Source organism: Aethalodelphis obliquidens, unplaced genomic scaffold (assembly GCF_003676395.1).
Source record: "Aethalodelphis obliquidens isolate GAN/ISIS:26980383/991018 unplaced genomic scaffold, ASM367639v1 scaffold1, whole genome shotgun sequence".
In the NCBI taxonomy this organism is placed as follows: Eukaryota; Metazoa; Chordata; class Mammalia; order Artiodactyla; family Delphinidae; genus Aethalodelphis; species Aethalodelphis obliquidens.
Genome location: NW_020837945.1, coordinates 8,067,167 through 8,085,569, shown reverse-complemented (window position 1 = coordinate 8,085,569; position 18,403 = coordinate 8,067,167). Strand labels below are relative to the sequence as shown.

The window sequence follows — 18,403 nt, the reverse complement described above, 5'->3', positions numbered from 1 at the left end:
ATTTTGTTCTATTAAAGATCAGCCAGTTGAATTAGGCTTTTCAAAGTATAAATTTGTGGACTTATTTATAAATTTCCAGTGTTTTAAATTTCATATCAGTATTAATTGGTTCCTGCTTTTATCATGTTTATTTCCTATTTATTTTGCTTATCTAGAGTTTTAATTTGAATGCCTAACTCATTAGTCTTCATTCTCTCTGGTATAATAAAAACATTTAAGGCTATGAATTTTCCTCTGACTGCAGCACTGGCCATAGTGCAAAGCTCTTGCTAAACAGTATACTCATTTTCATTAAATCTAAAAGGGTCCATAAATGAAGTTTTAGTTTCCTCTTTGAAGAATGTAATAAAATTTACAAGTGGTTATACTGAATTTAATTTTCCTTTTAGTATCAATTTCTAATTTTATTGCATTATGATAGAGTATGTGGCTTGGGCAATTTCTACATGTTAACATTTTACTGAGTTTTTTTCTTTCATTGATTTTTGCAATTTTTCCATGGATTGAAAAGTATGTATTTTCTGTAAAATATAAAGGAACATGGTGGTTAACATTTTAGGAAGTAAATACTCAATTCTTAAACTTGTCTGCTCTTTTACTGTACTGGGTTTTGAATTTGAGTTTTCTTAATATATACTGATGTTGAAGCTATTTTAAAACAAAAATGAGTATTTAAGATTTTTATTTTTCTGCTCTTTTCTACCACTTTTCCACAGCTAAGTCTGAGCACACCCCTTTCTTGGTGTATCCAGCAGCAGTAGGTCTGGGTTGCTGGCCCAGCCTCCCCCAGGTGGCTGCTCATCTGAAGACAGAAAAAGCTCCTCCCACTTCTGTCACATAAGACCCAGAGGTTGTGGTCTTAAAACTCTAATCCTTGATCGAGATGGGAGGCAGTGATCACATCCCCTGTCGTGGGGCCCTTGCTGAACAAACCCCATCTCTCAGAAATCCTTTTCTCTGGAGCTGCTTCTTCATGGACCTTCACAGAGCCTCCTGCCACTACTGGACTTTGTCAAGGGAATCAAACAGGCCTCTCCTGGAGAAAGGACAGCTGATCCAGATGACAAGCAACCAAACATTCTAGTGTTATGTCAACCCTTGGTCTTCAACAAGCAGATGCTCCCCCAAATCTGATGAGTCCTGAAGAAGCAGGCACAAATGATGTATTTGTCTTTCCATCAGCCGCAATCCCCTCAACTTTAAATGGGGATAAGCGTTCCCTCCTCATAGTGTTGCTACACAATTAAGATAATACATGCATGGCACTCAGCACAGGGTCTGATCCAGAATAACAATGAATGCTCACAGAGCTCCTGCTCTCATTAGATGCACAGACATGGTCGGTATCTATCAACACTCCAGCAACCGAAACCATCTGCGTGGAGGCCCCTGAGTGGGAGCGGCCCAGCCCTCGGGGAGGGCGGCCTCCCTTGAGAAAGCAGTTCCTGCAGGTTTCAAGGATGTGTGGGAACCAGCACCAGACAAGAGTAGCACCATACTCACCAGCCCGCAGCAGCTCTCCTCCCAGAACACAGGATGAAAGGGCTGCGTCACAGCTGTCATCACAGAATTTATCTTGGTATTGACACTTCTCCCAGGAAAACCTAACCAAATCTTTTAGATCTCTAGAACAGTTAGTGACAGTGAAAACCAGCCTGTTTTCCTTCCACTCTGGTCAGGGAGGTTTTACTGGGTAGGGCTGGGTCAGCTGTGTCCTGGGGTGGCTGGATGAGGTCAGCAACAGCTCCGGGGACTGCTGGTCTACACCCGCCCTGGTGTTTGACCAGCTGGGCTCGGGCAAGGTTCTGGACCCTTAAGAATCTTGATGCAGAGGGTGGGCATGAAGATAAAGGAGTATTTCTTCATACTACGTGCATGTGGACCTCGGGCTGTATGAGAGGCATGGGTGGGATTGGACCCTATGTCACAAGCTCCAGGGCAGGACAGGGCAGGGCTGCTGCAGCCCAGACACCCGGCAATCCCGTGCTCTGAAGATGACCCATTCCTTTCCCTCTCCGGTGACCGCGACACAGGTGAGAGGCTAGCTGTTCGGCTCACACATTCCTTGTGCTCAGCATGGTCTAGGTGGGGAGTAGGCCTGTTCCCGTCCAGCCACGGGAAGGGGCCCACATCCTCCCTATCACAACCACACCCTGCTGCAAAGGAGTTGGAAGTCGGTCCCCAGTCAGGTGGGCACGGCTCCACGGAAATGCAACCCTATTTCTGAACTCAGAAGGGAATCAGAGAGGGGCTGTGGAGAACACTGGTGATCTGCCATAGCCCAAAGTGCCGCCAGTATGTGGGGGGTAATCTTACCCCAAAGGTCTTAAAGGTTATTCAGACTCAGGCTCCGGAATTATGAGCCTCAAGAAGGCAGAAATGACACCAGGGACCCACCTCCCCCCAGCTACCGGAGCAGGTAGGCTCCGGACATGAGCTCTGGGTGAAGACAGGCACAGTATTTTGGCTTCTTTTTTAAACGTTTTATTTCAGATTGACGTCTCCACCTTTCCTGCGGAACTCACGGTGCAGCTGAGAACCAGAGCAAGGCCCCATTTCTGCTGGAGCTCCAAGAGCCAGAAGGTGCTCCTGCCTAACCGGGCATTTCCCCAAAAAATGTACTGTTTTAGGTTCATGGCCTCTTTCCTTCACCTCCCCTTCCTCCTGCTGTAATAGGAGAACCTGACAACGGACACCCCCGGCTCCAGCCAGGGCAGTAGTGGGACTGCTGCTGCCCAAGACACCCAAACGTCCGAGTTTTCCTTACTAACTGATGGTGGAGGTGCCCGTCCAAGAAGCGCAAGGAAATGGCCCTCGCTCGGGCCCCTCGAGGTTGAATAAAATGATAAAGGCGGCCGGGCTGCTGGCAGCTCTTCAGGTGATGATTATTCCCTCAGGAGAGGAAGGCCAGGCAGTGTGCACAGCGCGCGGCTTACTTCTGAGGTTAACTGTGGACCCAGAGAAACAGCAGGATGTGAAGGAAGAAATGTGTTGTAACGGACCCACCGTACACTGCAAATCCCAACAGGAGGCGAGGGAGAAAATGGCTTCAGGCCAGACTACCTCCCCCGACCCCGCCAACGCAAGTCCCTCAGGTGGGATGGAGGTGGGCCAAGTTCATCAGGTCCAGGTCCCGCCCAGCACAGAGGGCTCTTCACTGCTGGCCTGGGCCCGGGTCCCCTGCCACTCAGAACCCAGCCAACAACGACGGGCGTGGACACGTGTTTTTATCCCCGACAGAACCTAGCACTTAAACGGACTCTGGGAAGACGGCAGTAGGCAACTTCACACCAGGTCCTGAGACTCAGAACTACTCCAGCACCAGCCGTGGTCACCAGATCCCCTCACTCCCGGGAGGGCGAAGCATACTTTCCCCAGGTCCCCAGAAGTTCTGAAGTTATCACGACAAATGTTATAAAAGACAAGAGAGTGGGAAACACGCTGCGCATCTGCAGCGGCGCCGCAGCACCCTCCTTGGCGGGCGTCTGCCAACGTCATGAGCAACCAGCACGCCTGTCGCCACCCTGCGGGGTCGGGGAGCCGTCGGGAGCCCTGGCCACAACCGTCGGCCAGACGGGAGGTTTCCTTTGTCCCTGACCTCACTTTCCAGCAAAGCTCAGACTCCGTTACAACTGTGCTCTGAACCTAAGAAGGAGCAGGTTGGTCAGGAGTCCCAGGAAATTTACTCTCTGGGAAACGATCTTGCCAGCGCCATGAAGAAATCCTGATGAATTTCAAAGGGAAGCTCTGACTAGAGGGGCCTCGAGGGAATGAGGAAGAAGGGTCAGACTCATTTCTGATACAGAACCATCAAGAGAGCGAGTTCGCTGCCGCCGGCTTCGGCTCCCGTAGGTCGGCACGGCTGCATCTCCCCCTGTTCCCGCCTACATCCTGCAGAGCTTCAGCGGGAAGTTCTCTGTGATGAGGTGCTCAGGGTGAAGCAGCACAACGATGTTCACCTCGAACTCTGGTAAGAGAAAGGACAGGCTTTATGCCCACCGGCCCGGAGCAGCGGGAACCAAACACCAACCCCGCCACGGGCGCAGCGAACTCTCGACAGAGGGAGCACCGGGCATTGCGTGGGTTTGCACGTACGTCATCCCAAGCGTCCAGGAGAATCAGTGTAGATGCTACGCTGGCGGGACTGCCTAAGTAAGCTGGTCTTCTCACCTTGGAACATGCTGTAAGGCCTCAGCTTCCCCAAACACTCTCCTGGTCCTTCGTCTTTACTGCAGAGAATCTTCTAGAATCCTGTCAATTCACGTGTACTCTTTGGCTTTATTTTTACATTTCCTACAGTTCTTAATGGGAGAGTGGACTCCAAACCGGCCTACCGCTGTCTGGGGACACGTCTCCCAGCCCAGGCAAGAAACAACGTTCAGAAACAGCAAGCAGTCTAACTGTAGCTCCTTTGGATACTGGTTGGTTTCCCTACAACACCTGTTCAAACATCCCTCTTTTACCTTTCAGCAAACAGGAGTCTTCTCCCCAGCTCTCCAGCCGCTAAGGGTAAGCTTACTGACAGAAAGAGGGGCGTGCGTGACAAGGGAGTCCCCGAAGAGAGTCCAGTCCGGGTCCCTCCCCAGCATGAAGAGCGAGGCGGGCAGCACTGCAGCGCAGGGCTCAGCTGGGGAAGGGGCTGGGGGTCAGCTCGTCCAGGACCCCGCCTGTGGCCCAAGGACAACGTCCCCATGTGTGGCTGTCACCTTCGCCAAGCATCAGCCGGGACAGGAGTTGTGCACCAGCAGCACGCACCCTGTTCCTTTCCTTTCTGTTCCTTGATGATGGTCAGGCACCGGAACAGCCCCTGGCCCTGCCCGGCACCATCCCTCCCCAGGTCCTCTAACCACCTCGCGGTCCTCCCTGGCGGGGGGCACCGTGAGCTGGGCTGGAGGACGCCGCAGGCCTGGCCGTGCACACGAAGCCCCCTGCGGTCAAGGTGAAGGGGTACACCCAGATGTGCGCCTAACGCAGGACGCGGGGCTCACCCCGCCCGCACCTGAGACCCAGAGCCCGACCTCGCCAGCCACGCAACAGCAACCCAGGGGCTATGAGAGGCTGCGGCGCTCAATGACCGTGGGCCACCTCCTCCCTGGGGGACCCCCCCAGCTGACGGGGCGGCCACTGCGCAAGCCCCCAAATAGACGAAACAGGAGCCACGAGGACAAAAGCATCAGTGATGTCTTGGCTGAGGGACTGAGGGCGCTATTTCTATGGAAGAATCACAGGCACCTCATTAAATCTTATATGGACACTTAGGAAGTCTGACAAATATAACACACAGGAAACAGAGGTGCCTAATGCATAGTACAGCAGAAAAAACTAATTTTTGGACCTTTTTTGAAGTTTACGTAGGAAAAACAAGTTGAGAAATCAACAGACAAGCTCCTCCTCAACTTCAAATCAAAGTACAGTCGACCTTTGAACAACGCCGCCCCTGCACACGGTTGGCGGTCTGCATAGAGGTTACAGGCTGCCCCTTATGCAGCAGTTCCTCCACAGCTGTTCTGCATCTGCAGGTTCACCCAACCGTGGCTCACGCAGCACTGCAGTGTATGCTCCCGAATAAACACCCGTTTCAGAACACGGCGTGCAGCGTGGCAGGGAGCACCCCGGGGGGACGTGCGGGGCTGGCACGAGGCTGTGGCCGGGAGGCTCCTGGGGGCTGCAGGCACTGACTCTGCACTCGAGGCCCTGGGGCCTCTGGACTGTGTACAGTGGGCATGTACCACCTACTCAGTAACCATACACAGTTTCTGAGAAAAAACATGGTACCTTGTCAGCTCGGGTCAAGTCTGACCCTATGTCATCTTTCAGCTGACCGTGCTCTGTATTCGGTGAACAGCTGGGTCTGTCGCCCTCATTTCTATTGACAAGGGTGTCCTGACCCCATTATGTTCTTGCTACAATATAACGTTTCAGATAAAGCACTCGAGGGCTCCACTGTATTAGACTGTGCTTCTGGCCTGCCAGGCTGGCGGGGCTCCGGGGTTCATGCTCACACAAGGGCACAGCAAGGTCCGAGAAGCACCCCGTGATGCCAGGTGTGACCACCTTTCCCTCTCTTAAAACAAAGGGCATACACTCAGCTTCGGTGATGAAATTCTACTTACTTCAAATTTTTTTTTTTTGGCTGTACCATGCAGTTCGCGGAATCTTAGTTCCCAGACCAGACACTGAACCTGGGCCACGGCAGTGAAAGCGCCAAGTCCTAACCACTGGACCGGCAGGGAGTTCTCTCTATTTTCTTCAATTTTAAATTACATTATTTGTAATTATTTAAAGTAAAATCACAGTCTAATTAAAAAAAAAAGAGATTGTCTCTGGACTAGTAATAATGTATGTTAGAAGATTTAGGGGGAATAGGACATTAAGAAAACACACTGGCCTTAGGGACTGTGCTCCCATTTCTCAATGAAATGGGTATAAAAACAACCATTTACCAAAAGCTCCTAATTCTATCTATTCACCAGTGAGCCTGCACATGACACAGAGCCCGGGGACACTTCTGTGGTCTTTTGGTCAGTCTGCAGAAGGTCGTGTCAGCCAGGGCAGAGGCCCGAGGGTCCATCCTGCTGTGTCTCTGTGGTGGGGAGTAAGCTCTCCACTGAACTTCGTAAGCATGAACATTTTATTAGGATGAATGCACCATCAAAATACTTTATAGAAACACTTAAAACCATGGAAAGGTTCATAATACAAAGTGAAGGGAGGAAAAGCAGGATAGAAAACTGCATCTGTCATGTGATTCAGATCTTGTGGTCAAAATATCTACCCACGCATTCATGGACGCATTCATGGAGAAGACCGACACACCCTCGGCTGCTGGAGCTAAAGCCCTTGGGAAGATTACCGTTCACACTGGGCTGTCTCAGGTCTCGCGTCTCCGTCAAATGCCAGCCCATCAGGGAGCCGACCTGACCTCCTCATGCGCCCGGCTGGCTGGTCCCTGGCTGAGTTAGTGTCCTTCACAGAGCTCGTGGTCACCTACCCAGCCCACGCTGTCTCCCTTGGGGGGGGAGACACAAGTTCCTCGGAGCCGGGACTGCTCACCGGGGACCCTCAGCGCCACACAGCTGCTCTGCCTGCGTTTTTGTTGAGTGACTGAAGGACTGGGTGCTCTGGGCTGCATCTGACCCCAGCAGACCAGCAGGCCTGTCCCCTCCGGTGGCTGCACCCCTCCCGGGGGCACCCCAAGGGCAGCACACATACCCACTTTGAAGTTGGTGGTCTCCAGTGTCGGGCAGGTGAAGAGCCGGGGAAAGACCATGTATATGGGGACAGAGAGGCCCCGACACACGTCGCCGTCGGCGATCTGAATGTTCTGAATCTCTGTGGCATCGCGGGCGTACCCTTCTGCACAGCCTGGAGCAGGGAGAAAGCATCACGCGGTCAGAACACAGCAAACGTCCAAACAGGCTGAGCCACAGGCCCTGCGTGGGTCTAGGAGAGCCTGCATCAGCCCACTCACCTGCTCTCCCCCCGTCTCTGCAGGATTCTGGAGTCCTCCCTCCCTCCACACCCCACGCTCCTCAAACATACGTTTCTTGGAATCGAGAGGCGAGCTCGTGGCTAAGGGCTGGCGGCAGCGGGGGCAGGGAGGATGGAGGGGAAGAACGGGAGACGGGGACGGAGTGGGGACCTTACCGCAGGTCTCCACGCGCACCAGCTGCAGCTCGATGCTTTTGATGGCGGCCTCCGAGCTCTCCACCACCAGCTCTCCCGTTAGTGGCTGTGTGATAACACAGTTGGTCGAGTTGAGATGTCCTCTGATGAGAAATTTGGGGAGCAGGGCTCTCTAAAACAAGACAAAAACAGACACATCAGGAGTGGGAGGCGCCAGGAGAAGGTACTCAAGTCACTTTGGTACAAATAAAAACTGAAAACAGGGTCAGATAATTTTTATAAAATCCACTGGGACCCTGGCTTACAAAATGGGAAGCAAGGTACAACAGTACTTACATTTTCTGTCAACTTAAGTAACAGACTGAATTATTCAACAGCTATCTACAGGCGTAAGGCACCTGATGTTGCTGGCACGGAATGCCCAGCTCTCTCACAGAAGCATCCTGATTGCCTAGATCAGGTCTGGAGCACTCCTTCTCACCAAGGACACGACATAAAAATGTCTAAAGAAGTTGCTGACAGTGTTTAAGGACAACCAAAAGGAAAAAAAGAGGTTTTAAAAAGATAATCAATTTTTAAATGTTCCCAATTATACAATTTTGAAAAACCAAGACATTAACTTTATTTCAAGGAAATTTAAAGAGAACAATTTTCTTCAATGCTTGACTAAAAAACCTATGGACCTTTTCTCTTCAGACAGAGGAAAATGGTCATGGGTGAGTGACGATGCCACGGGAAAAACAGAACTAAAGAGTTAGAGACATCTGTCCTAGCAGTCTTTCCTATGGCTGTGTCCCAGTTACTGCAGGTAATTCAGAGCTTAGAACACCACTGTCCAACAGAAACATAATGGAAACCACAAATGTGAAGCAACTGTGTAATTTAAAATTTTCTAGTAGCCACATTAAAAAAGTAGAAGGAAACAGGTAAAATTAATCAATATATCCAAAATATTATCAGTTCCACACATCATCAGTATTTTACAGTTATGAATGATGTTTCACATTCTCTTTTTCATACCGAGTCTTTGAAACCCAGTCAGTATCTCACCCTGAATCTCACCTCGATCTGACCAGCCCCACCTCAAGGGCCAGTGGGTCATGCGTGGGTGGTGCCCTGTACTGGAGGTCAAGAGCAAGGGCGCTCTGTACCTGGTAGCCCCCAAAGGCAAAGAACTCTAAAAAAAGTCTTGATTCAAGACAGAATTCTAAAAAAAACTGAAAGAGGCTATTTGTTTAGAAAAAGGAAAAGCAGTAGCAGTTCCCATTAAAATTCTCTTAGGCAACTGCATGTTTCCAATCAAGGTTCAAATTCCTGAGAGGAAAATCTGACTGGCCTCCTGGGGTCACTGCTCCAGAAACCAGAGAAGGGAGAGATGTTCAATGGATTTCTGAAAGGCTCCCCATGACACACCCCACCTCAGCTGTGCCTCTCGCAAGATGAAGCCAACAATCCTCCCAAATTGGCCTTTGACCCGACCCCAGTCAGGAGGGTCCAGGGAGCAGAATGCAGGGTTAGGGTAGGGAGGAAAAGCCACGTCCACAAAAGACAAGTGACCAAGGGCCCAGCTGAAAAACCAGGGTATGCGGCCCCCCTGACAGGCAGTGGCAGCCCCGGGGCTCAGGGAAGGGGGTCTCTGGCCACAGTGCAATAAAACTGGGAGAAGACAGTAAAAAATTATAAACATATACCCTGTCTTTTAAAAACCATCCTTCTGCTAAGTAGTTACCGAATTTAAAAAGAAAGTAAAATTGAAAATACAGACTATTTCGGGTAGAGGCAAAAATTTCCTCTTGCTGATGACTTGATACCCAAGTAAAGAACAGGTGGGCAACAGTCTGTCAGTGGGATCCGGTTACTAAGAAAGCCTCCCTGGCACTGGTGTGTAAGGAACACGTTACCTCTTTGACATTCTGTAAGGTTTCAGGCGTGACAGTGAAGGCCACGGGACTCGGAGTCAGTTTCCGCTTCTGAGGCTACAGAGGAGGAGAAACCAAACTCAGCAGAGAGTCCACAGGTCAGACTTGCCTTTCCCCATTTAAGGAAACACAAGGTAGCATCGTGAACCAGGAAGACCTTGGCACTAAGAGGCAGGACGCTTAGATTCTAAACACAGTTCGGCCAAGAAACAAGGAAGCCTGTGTGCTGTCCAAGGTCCTCATCCCCGTGACTCAGTTTCCTCATCTGTAAGATGAGGGGACAGGCTTCTTAGTCTCTAAGGTCCCTTTCAGGTCCAGAATTTAAAAACAGAGCAGTATTGTTGGGAGACATTTATTCTGAACCTCTTTCTGAGAATAAAAGCCACTGAATCGGCACCATGACCCTGTGCAGAGCTGTTACCGGCCCTGGTCCCACTTCACAGATGACAGTGAGGCACAGAGGGCTCACATGGTGGCTCAAGCATGGGGCAGAGCTGAGGTCCAAACCCAGGCAGCCTGGCTCCAAGGCCGGGGCAGTTAGCCACTCAGCTGTACAACTGTCTACCAGGAAGAATCACACCTATAACGTAGTTATATGTTAACATAATTAACTATACGTTGCCGTAATTAGTTAACAAGGATCATCTCCACATTACATACGTGCGGAACCCATCAGTACAGCCAAGCTTCACGGGGCCTGCCCAGTGTCGCTTACTCACGGGCTGGGGCCCAAAGGCCACTGGCGCCCAGATGGCCGGGGAGCCGTGGAGGACAAAGGGCACCGACCAATTTGCCAAGTTCACTCAGTCACCAAAAGCTTATTCTAGGAAACATTCTTCCTGAATATATTCTTTTTACTAATAGGTTCATGAACGTGTTCTTTAGGGAATAATGTATTCCTCCTCACAGTACACAGAGGAGTATGTAACTTCATGGACTACAGGTCACAGCACGGTTTGGCTTCTAGTGAAATCAGTCCCGAAGACCCTTGAAGGCCGAGTGCGGGCGGACCCCCAGGAGCAGGGAGGAAGCCCGAGCTCTGCGGCCACCCGTGGGCCGGGGGCCAGGGTCTGCGGGCCCAGCTCTGGGCGGGGGGCTGGGTTCGGGCTCATTCTTCTTCACAAAGTCGGAGGCGCTTTTGATTTAGCGCCTAAAATGGCAGGTGACTTTTTTAGGGGATAATCTACATGCGAAAAAGTTTTTTTGCTTCACTTTGAAAACCCTTGATGGAAAAAGGGAAAATATCCATCTAAATCAAGTTAACTTCCAAAAAGGATAAATATTTTCATCATATTTTACATAAAATATTGTATCACTGAAAGAAATACTTAACACTATGATTATTAAAAATTTATAAACAGGGAAACTACAAATATTGGAAATCCTAAAAAGTCACAAAATCCTAAAAAGTCACAGTGATTTTGCCAATCTTATGCACAAGAAATCTGTCTTACATTTCCACTTAATCATCACTACAAGACACCCATGGACATTTCATAATAGTGTAAAAGGCCCCGCCCCAAAGGACCTGGAGAGGCTGAGACACAAAGGGATCCAGGGCCGTGGGCACGACTACTCGCCACTATGTGTCACCTGCAGCCCTGGCACGTGAGAGGAATTTTTAAGGACACTCTGTCACTGCAAAGTACTAGCAGAAGGTGTCAGGAGAGGCTCCCCACCCCGGCCCGAGCAGCCCTGCATGTTCTTGCTGTACAGGCCGAGAATGCAAGGCCCTGGCCTCCTCTCCCTGGGCTGGGCCATTTCCCCCAGCTGTTCGCTGAAGCTGCCTTGAGGGACGAGGTGAGGTCTCCCTCCAGGACAAAGAGCAGGCTTGCTCACTGCCTGCTGTAACAAAGGCGGATTCCCCAGCTTGGGGCTCTGCAGCTGAGGCACAAACCCCTCAGGTGCAGTGCCCCTTTGGGCCCGTGGCGTCACCCCACAGGGCTCTGGCCCAGAGGAATGACACACATGCTGACACCAGCCATGCCGGGAGAAATCCAGTCCCCTGTCTCTAACCCAGGAGTCCCGAGTCTCTCCCCAGCATCCACAAAACACTACCAGGCTAACTTATTGCTTGTAAGCGGGGTCCAGTCCCAGACCCCACAGAGGATTCCTATTACTGAGCCCAGAGCCCCCGAGTGCAGCTTACAGCAGAGTGGACGATGAATTCACAGGTCTTGGTCAAGTCCTTGGCCAGCAGGGACCGCCTCATGTCACAGCGCAGGGTATACTGGAGGGAAAGGCAGAGGAGAATACATCCTTTCAGATGGTTTGCTTTCATCCAGGAATTTCTTACAAAGAGGCAAGTCAGTCAACATATTTTAGGGAAACTTTGTCCAATTAATGTGTTATATGAAATTAATGTACATAATGGGGGGAGTTAATGCTCAGAACAAAAACAGTGCTATTAAAAAAACACTTTAAGGTTATTCCTCAGACCATTCCCACGGCCATTCTGTAGCTGGACCCCCTGGAATACAGGTGCAGAGCCTCCCCTGTAACGCAGGACAGACCAGAGAGGCAGAGCAGGAAGGGCAGGCCTGGAGCAGCAGCTCGCTCACACCCGGTCCTCTGCCTTACCGGACGAGCCCAGACAAGGAGCACAGCTTCCCTGAGCTTCAGCTTCCTGCTCGCTAACACCACCTTAGCGAGGACCCAGCGAGGTAACGTGTGGTAAGCCAAGGCCTGGCACACAGCAGCTCTGGGTAAAACGGCTGCTGTTTTGTAGTAAGGACGAGAAAACACAGCAGCAGGACTGCAAACCCCTGGACGGCATCTAGACTTCACAGGCCAACCTGGGAGATGTGGGTCAGCCCCCGACTCGCTCTCACTCGCTGCGTTCTCTGCATGGGCGGCACCGCGCTGGGTGCCGGCGCAAGGGCAGAGCTGCGCCCCACGTGGGGAAGGGAAGCGATGCTAGTGACAGTGCTGAGTCCTGGAGCCCAGGCCTCCAGGGCATCTCAAAATGAGCTCTTCATATCTTAACCTTGGGAGGAAAAAAGAGGGGAAAGTCTTTGCAAAATTGTCATTTTAGAAAATTCAAATGTATGCAAACGTAAAGAGAAGCGTATAAGGAAGCCCCAGATCCGTCAGCCAGCTTCCCCAACGGCCAGTCCTGTTCTTCTCCTCGGCCCTCCCCATTGGCCAGCAAAGACGTATCCTGCGAGCAAAAGAACGTGGACAGAAAAGGGATGGAGCATCACGCTTGCTTTGAACTTGGCCGTATTCAACTCCTCTGCTGTCCCTGTGCTGTCCTTCTGAACTAGCCACTGCCGGTGCACCTGCTGCAATGGGCCCTGAGCCGAAAGCTTGGCTTCACCCGGGACTGTCCCTTCACATCCCTGTCCACGACAGACTGTGTGGTAACAAAACTCTACAGCACGATCACTGTCTTAATGTTAATCTTAAACAAAAAATCACAGAACGTATGTTGGATAAAGTGAGTTGTTGTTTTAATCATCCGAGAAAAACATTAAAATAATTTGTAGAACTGGAACTATATGCACAGTTGAGTCAAGAAGCTACAACTATTATGACCAATCTGTCCACGTTAAACAAGAAGCTGCTATGTATTTAAGGTACTCCTGGGAGATTAAAACATTAAAGAAAAAAAGAATCAACCTTTGTCTGCAAGGGCCTTCATATACATATACAGAGATATAGATATAGATATTCTCTATCGAGATTTCAATCTGGTCTCCCCAACCAGACAAGCGCAGCGAGGGCTGTACCATATATGTATATGCTATGTTTGTATGTATAATATACAATATATACATGCACGTATGCACGTCCATCGTCTCTCTCCTGTACAGCCCACACGCTGCCTAGAAGAGGCAGCATTTTATTCGGGCTTTGCCTGGTCTCCTTGATGGTTTTCCTGATGGGAACGTCCCTTCCTCATTTTCAGTCTCAGGGCTTTGGGCGGGGCTGATTTCCCCCCATCCCACGGGGGTGTGGAAGTGACCAGAAAGGCAGGACTGTTGCTTGGCCACGGGAAACAGTCCTTTCTGCTGGGGCTGCCAGGCCAGGAGATTGTAAGCCTGTGGCCGCCGGCCAACAACCAGCTTCACCCCCGAGAACACCGAGCTGGGGGCTGACCGGTGCCCGCCCTGGCCTAGACAGTCCCCTGGAATTGAGAGTTCCATGATCCAATATCCCATTTTTGGCTAAGCCAGTTTGAGCTGGATTTCTATAACTTGCAGATGAGAGAGTGTAACGGGCACCAACTTTTGGTCACTGAAGGTTTTTAAGTGTGAAAGCAATAATTACTAATATAAGGCAGCTGGTGGTAAGTGGGGGGAAGGAGAGAAAGATGGAGAAAAGAGGAAAAACACTGAGATTATGTTTTAGGAATTGTGTTAAGTTCTTAAATTTTTTTTCTTTTTTTTTGGCCACACAGTACAGCTTGTGGGATCTTAGTTCCCGGACCAGGGATGGAACCCGTGGCCCCTGCAGTGGAGGCATGGAGTCCTGACCACTGGACCGCCAGGGAAGTCCCACGTTAAGTTCTTTCACATGTACTTTCTCAATTAATTCTGATAACACAAATGTAAGAACTGTTGACAAAATATAAGGATAGTCACCACTAATTCATTTATTTAATCATTCAGAAAATATTTACTTGGCATGTTCTATGAGCCAGGCACTACGCTAAGTACTTCACACCAAGGCCGCATCAACCCCCCAGGAAGAGGGGTCATGAAGGCTGCTTGGGGTCACAGAGGAGGGATCTGAATTTATACCTGCCTGCCTGCTGCTGAAACCCATGCTCTGAATCTTTACGCAATACCGTAACTCCAGCCCAGATCCGTCTGCTGCAAAGCCCTGGATCTTTTCGCTCTATCATGATCCTTCCCCGTTATTAAGGAGTGATCTACACGGTGTGAGCTACAGGAGGTCAGAGGGGGTCACGAGGGTCAGACTTGAGCAGGGCTCCAAGAGGAGGTGCAAGATACGATCTTTTTATTTTTATTTTTTATGGACGCGCAGCATGCAGGACCTTAGTCCCCTGACCGGGGATGGAACCCGTGCCCCCTGCAGTGGAAGCGCGGAGTCTTAACCACTGGACCGCCCAGGAACTCTCAAGATTTGATTTTCTTCGACTGTCAGTAAACACAGGACAGGAACGAGGAAAGAAAACGCGTGTCAACAGATTTAAAGCAGACTCCTAGAAAGGAGTCTGTCAACAGGAGGACTACCATCTCTACCATTTGATTCTGAACACACAATTTCAGCAGACATGTTGGTACTGCTGTATTTTGTGTTTTACGGTATAAAACCTTGCTAGTATGGCCACAAGAGTAAAACAACCATAATAAAACTTCCCTGTGATTTAAACAACTTTTAAAGGAAAAAGTGGCTGCACAGGGGACGACTAGAAAGTCTGCCGGCTTCCTGTACGCTCTATCTACTAACAAGGATGAGAAATGGATGCAGGATGGCTGAGAAGAAGAATCAGAGCAAACAGGATCAAGCCCTCTAAGAAGTTACCACGAGTCCAGCCCCTGCAAGCTGACAATTTAATACCGGCTACATTTTAAATCCTTTATTCTGCCTTATGATTTTTCCTGTTTTTACATTATGTTACTATAACACAGTTCAGAGGATAAATGCAAAATGTCTTTACACCCGTATAATCTGAGAAAGATGTTATTAGGGCTCAACAACAACACTTTCTATCCCAAGTCACACACCCGGGACTCTTCACGGGAAGCTCGATCAGCGATGGCACTGAGAAGGTGACGCCCCGTGTGGCGCCTCTCTGCAGGGCACCTGCTCCACTGTCCAACAGGGAGGGTAGAAAAAGCCCCATCTAGAGACTGAGTGAACTGATGAATGAAAAAGAGATCAAGAAGCTATAATCCTAGTTTCTCTCAAGAAGTATATTTCTCAAAAGAAGCAATGACAAATTTGAATAAGAGCTGGCAATTTGATGATATTGGGGAATTTTTATTCATTTTGATAGCTGTGAAAATAATTAACTGGGATTATGTAGAAGAATGTCCCTATTTTTTGGTGATAGATATTGAAGTATTTTGAAACGAACTGTCAAGATTCTGTAACTAACTTTGAAATGATTCAGAAAAAAAAATAAATACAGATGAAACAAAGGTGGCAAAATTCTAATAAATGTTGAATCTAGTGGTAAGTGTAAGGTGACAAGCTCTTATAAATTTGAGGTTGAGAAGACATCTCTACATTTTCAGAAATTTATGAGATATCTGGGGAGGTGCAGGATTCCAAGTTGTAGCCTTCTGAGGTTAACCCTCAAAGTGGTAAAATCTGATGACCGAAATAAAGGGGGTCGGGGTGATTGTTTACCTTACTAAAGACTTAACCACATGTGAACTCTTCTTCTGCATTTTAGCTAGTTTCCAACTTACACACAGCTACACAGGAACCCAAGTTTTGTATGTATATCTGTCTGGTTTCTTGTCAATATTTGGAAAAGGGTGAGATTTCCAATTTTATTTTAAACAAATTAATCTTTTAACAAGAATGATCAACACAGGAAAAGAAAGTGACAAGTAAGAAGTATGACCACAGAGACTCTGACGTTATTCTATTCAGTTTCTAACGAATATATGCTTCTGTTGCTAAGTGAGCAGCATCAAAGAACGACTGTGCGGGTAAAGCAGGTTGATGCTGATTCCGGCAAGAGAATACAAATAATTTTGAAAATGCAACGTTTGAGATATTTTCAGTCTCGCTAAAAAGTAAAAAGGCAATACTTTCTTTCATGGTGAAAGTATTCCCAGCCTAGAAAGCTGGTCAGAGGATGCGGGTCTCTACAGCAGCGACCTGTATGTCTATGCAAGGGGTCTCCTTTGAAGCTAGACACTTTACTGTCACTTCTTATGAGCTGCCCAAAGCCTTCAGTATATTTATTGCCTGAAACAGGTGCACCGGTAACAAAGGACTAGAAAAGTTTTTCTTTACAGAAAGGTATTTATTGCGATAGAGTACATCATACTACATGAGTTTCTTCTTGACCGATCTCTTAGGCCATACATAAAACTCACATACAGACAAACCTTTGGTTAAACTCTCACAAGTGTTTGCAGGATTTCTATTTTAAAAGTGCTACATTTTAAGCAGGGGAATGGTCTCTACCAAGACCAAATTATCAGCTAAAAATTAATAAATCAAAAAATTTCCTAACTGCCAGTCCTCTTGCACATACGTAAGACAAAATACTTTTGTCTCATCCAGCAGGGGAACCGCTGCAAGGCTGATAACACAAAAGTACCTTTCTTTCCGCTGAATCAAGGAAAGGCTCTCTTTCTCTCGCTCTGAGTCATGACTCCAAACTGCCCCTGAGACAACAATAGGGACTGTGAAAGAACCCTGAACCAGCGGAGGTAGACGGGAAGTCATAAATCCACTTCCCCCTCATTTACAAGGTTTGTTCAATAAAGAATACAAGCCTATGTCAGAGCGGGAGCCTTTGGGTATGAAACAAAGAGATATTTATACATATAAAATAGAAAAGTTAGTGCGGGTGCCAGAGAGAAGTGAGGGCACGTCTACTACCAACAATAAAAGCACCCCTTACAGGGTCAGCGTGGCCTGAACAGAGCCCCAAAGAAACAACGGAATTTTGGAAAGAGGCTACAGCTCGGGTCCTCCTAGATCCCCATCAAAGATAATGGTCATACATGAAATATGTTCTGCAGGGCAAAATGAGAAATCAACACAGAATATACATGGGAGGGCTCAGCAATAAACAGAGTATTAAATTCTTGGGTCCACCTATGAACTTTCAGTGAAAGAAAGACCAAGCTGTTTTGCAGAAGAAAAGTTGTGAAGTCAGCTTTACGGGATAAGGAAACGCTCACCTGGATGTTGACAAACACGCCGTGGTAAGTCTCATACAGGACTCTGTTACCCTTCACGTGCAGAGGAAATTCGAAAGGAATTTCTGTTCTGCCGCTGGGAAATTTACCTGGTTTCACCATTTCGATGGTGCTGTTGATAATCTGGATGGGCTGTAAAGAAAACCCAAGTCAGTCCATCAACAAGCACTTCTTGATGCACTTTCTTTCACGTTACTGCGTCTATTAAATAATCTCCTGAGACACCGCACCCCAGCCCTCGGCCGCTCCCATCCTGGTGCCCTGTCAGCGGTGAGTTGGCCCAAGGTCTCTGGTTCATTTGCAGGACTGGATGCTTAGGCGTTTGGTGCACAGTAGGAAGTGATCTGATATACGTCCCTCCCTTATCCCGAAGTATCTCAGTTGACTGTCCTAACGACCCTTCCGGCGGGCACCTCCACCTTCAGAGTGAAGCAGACGTGCACGACACTTGGCAAGGTGCGGGGCCCTCGCGCAGCCCAGGGCACCCGTGCAGGCCTCCTCAGCTGGGCCCTTGGAGGGAAACAGTACTCACACTTGGAACCTGCCTAAAAGGCAGGTGTTACACCTTACTTAGTTAAGGTACTCTAAGCCATTGATTTACAATCACTTTGAGAAAATCCACAGCTTCTGAAGTGAGTCTCTAAGTGTTGATGGAAGAAAATAAGAAAACTGTGGAAAAACCTGGGAAGGTCCTGAATCTGAATACTCTTAATGAACCTTTCTTTCCTCTCAACTCTTTCTCCTTCAAAACTTAAAGAGTTAATAATATGTCCTTCAGGAAAAGGAAACTATAAGTATAGAAAAAAGACTTCACTTTCTAGAACACAGAACTTTAAGTGACAGAAAAGAATGGCTCTACCTGCATCTTACCTGAATGGCATATCCAACAGCAGCTGGATTAAAATAACAGTTAAAAGAACAGTTTTGTTTCAGGAACGTAAGTGCCAGAAGGCCCAGGCACAACTTCTCAGAGAGCTCTCGTCTCCTTAATGGCTGAAA

The 18,403-nt window shown here is 48.6% G+C and overlaps 1 protein-coding gene across 4 annotated transcripts in view; it reads right to left on the bottom strand.

The window, feature by feature from the left end:
- Positions 1-2,468: 2,468 nt before the first annotated feature.
- VPS26C (VPS26 endosomal protein sorting factor C) overlaps positions 2,469-18,403 on the bottom strand; it is a 50,643-nt gene continuing 34,708 nt past the window's right edge. For 2 of the 4 annotated variants that reach the window (XM_027097879.1, XM_027097717.1), the window contains exons 3-8: positions 17,387-17,536; positions 11,695-11,775; positions 9,528-9,602; positions 7,648-7,798; positions 7,213-7,365; positions 2,469-3,967 (exon numbers count right to left, since the gene is read on the bottom strand). In XM_027097879.1, the coding sequence (XP_026953680.1) occupies positions 3,885-3,967; positions 7,213-7,365; positions 7,648-7,798; positions 9,528-9,602; positions 11,695-11,775; positions 17,387-17,536 (693 nt within the window). In that variant the 3' untranslated portion in view covers positions 2,469-3,884. Of the gene's footprint in view, positions 3,968-5,968; positions 7,010-7,212; positions 7,366-7,647; positions 7,799-9,527; positions 9,603-11,694; positions 11,776-17,386; positions 17,537-18,403 lie in introns of those variants that run through there. The other 2 variants (XM_027097804.1, XM_027097956.1) reach the window with 2 other exon arrangements.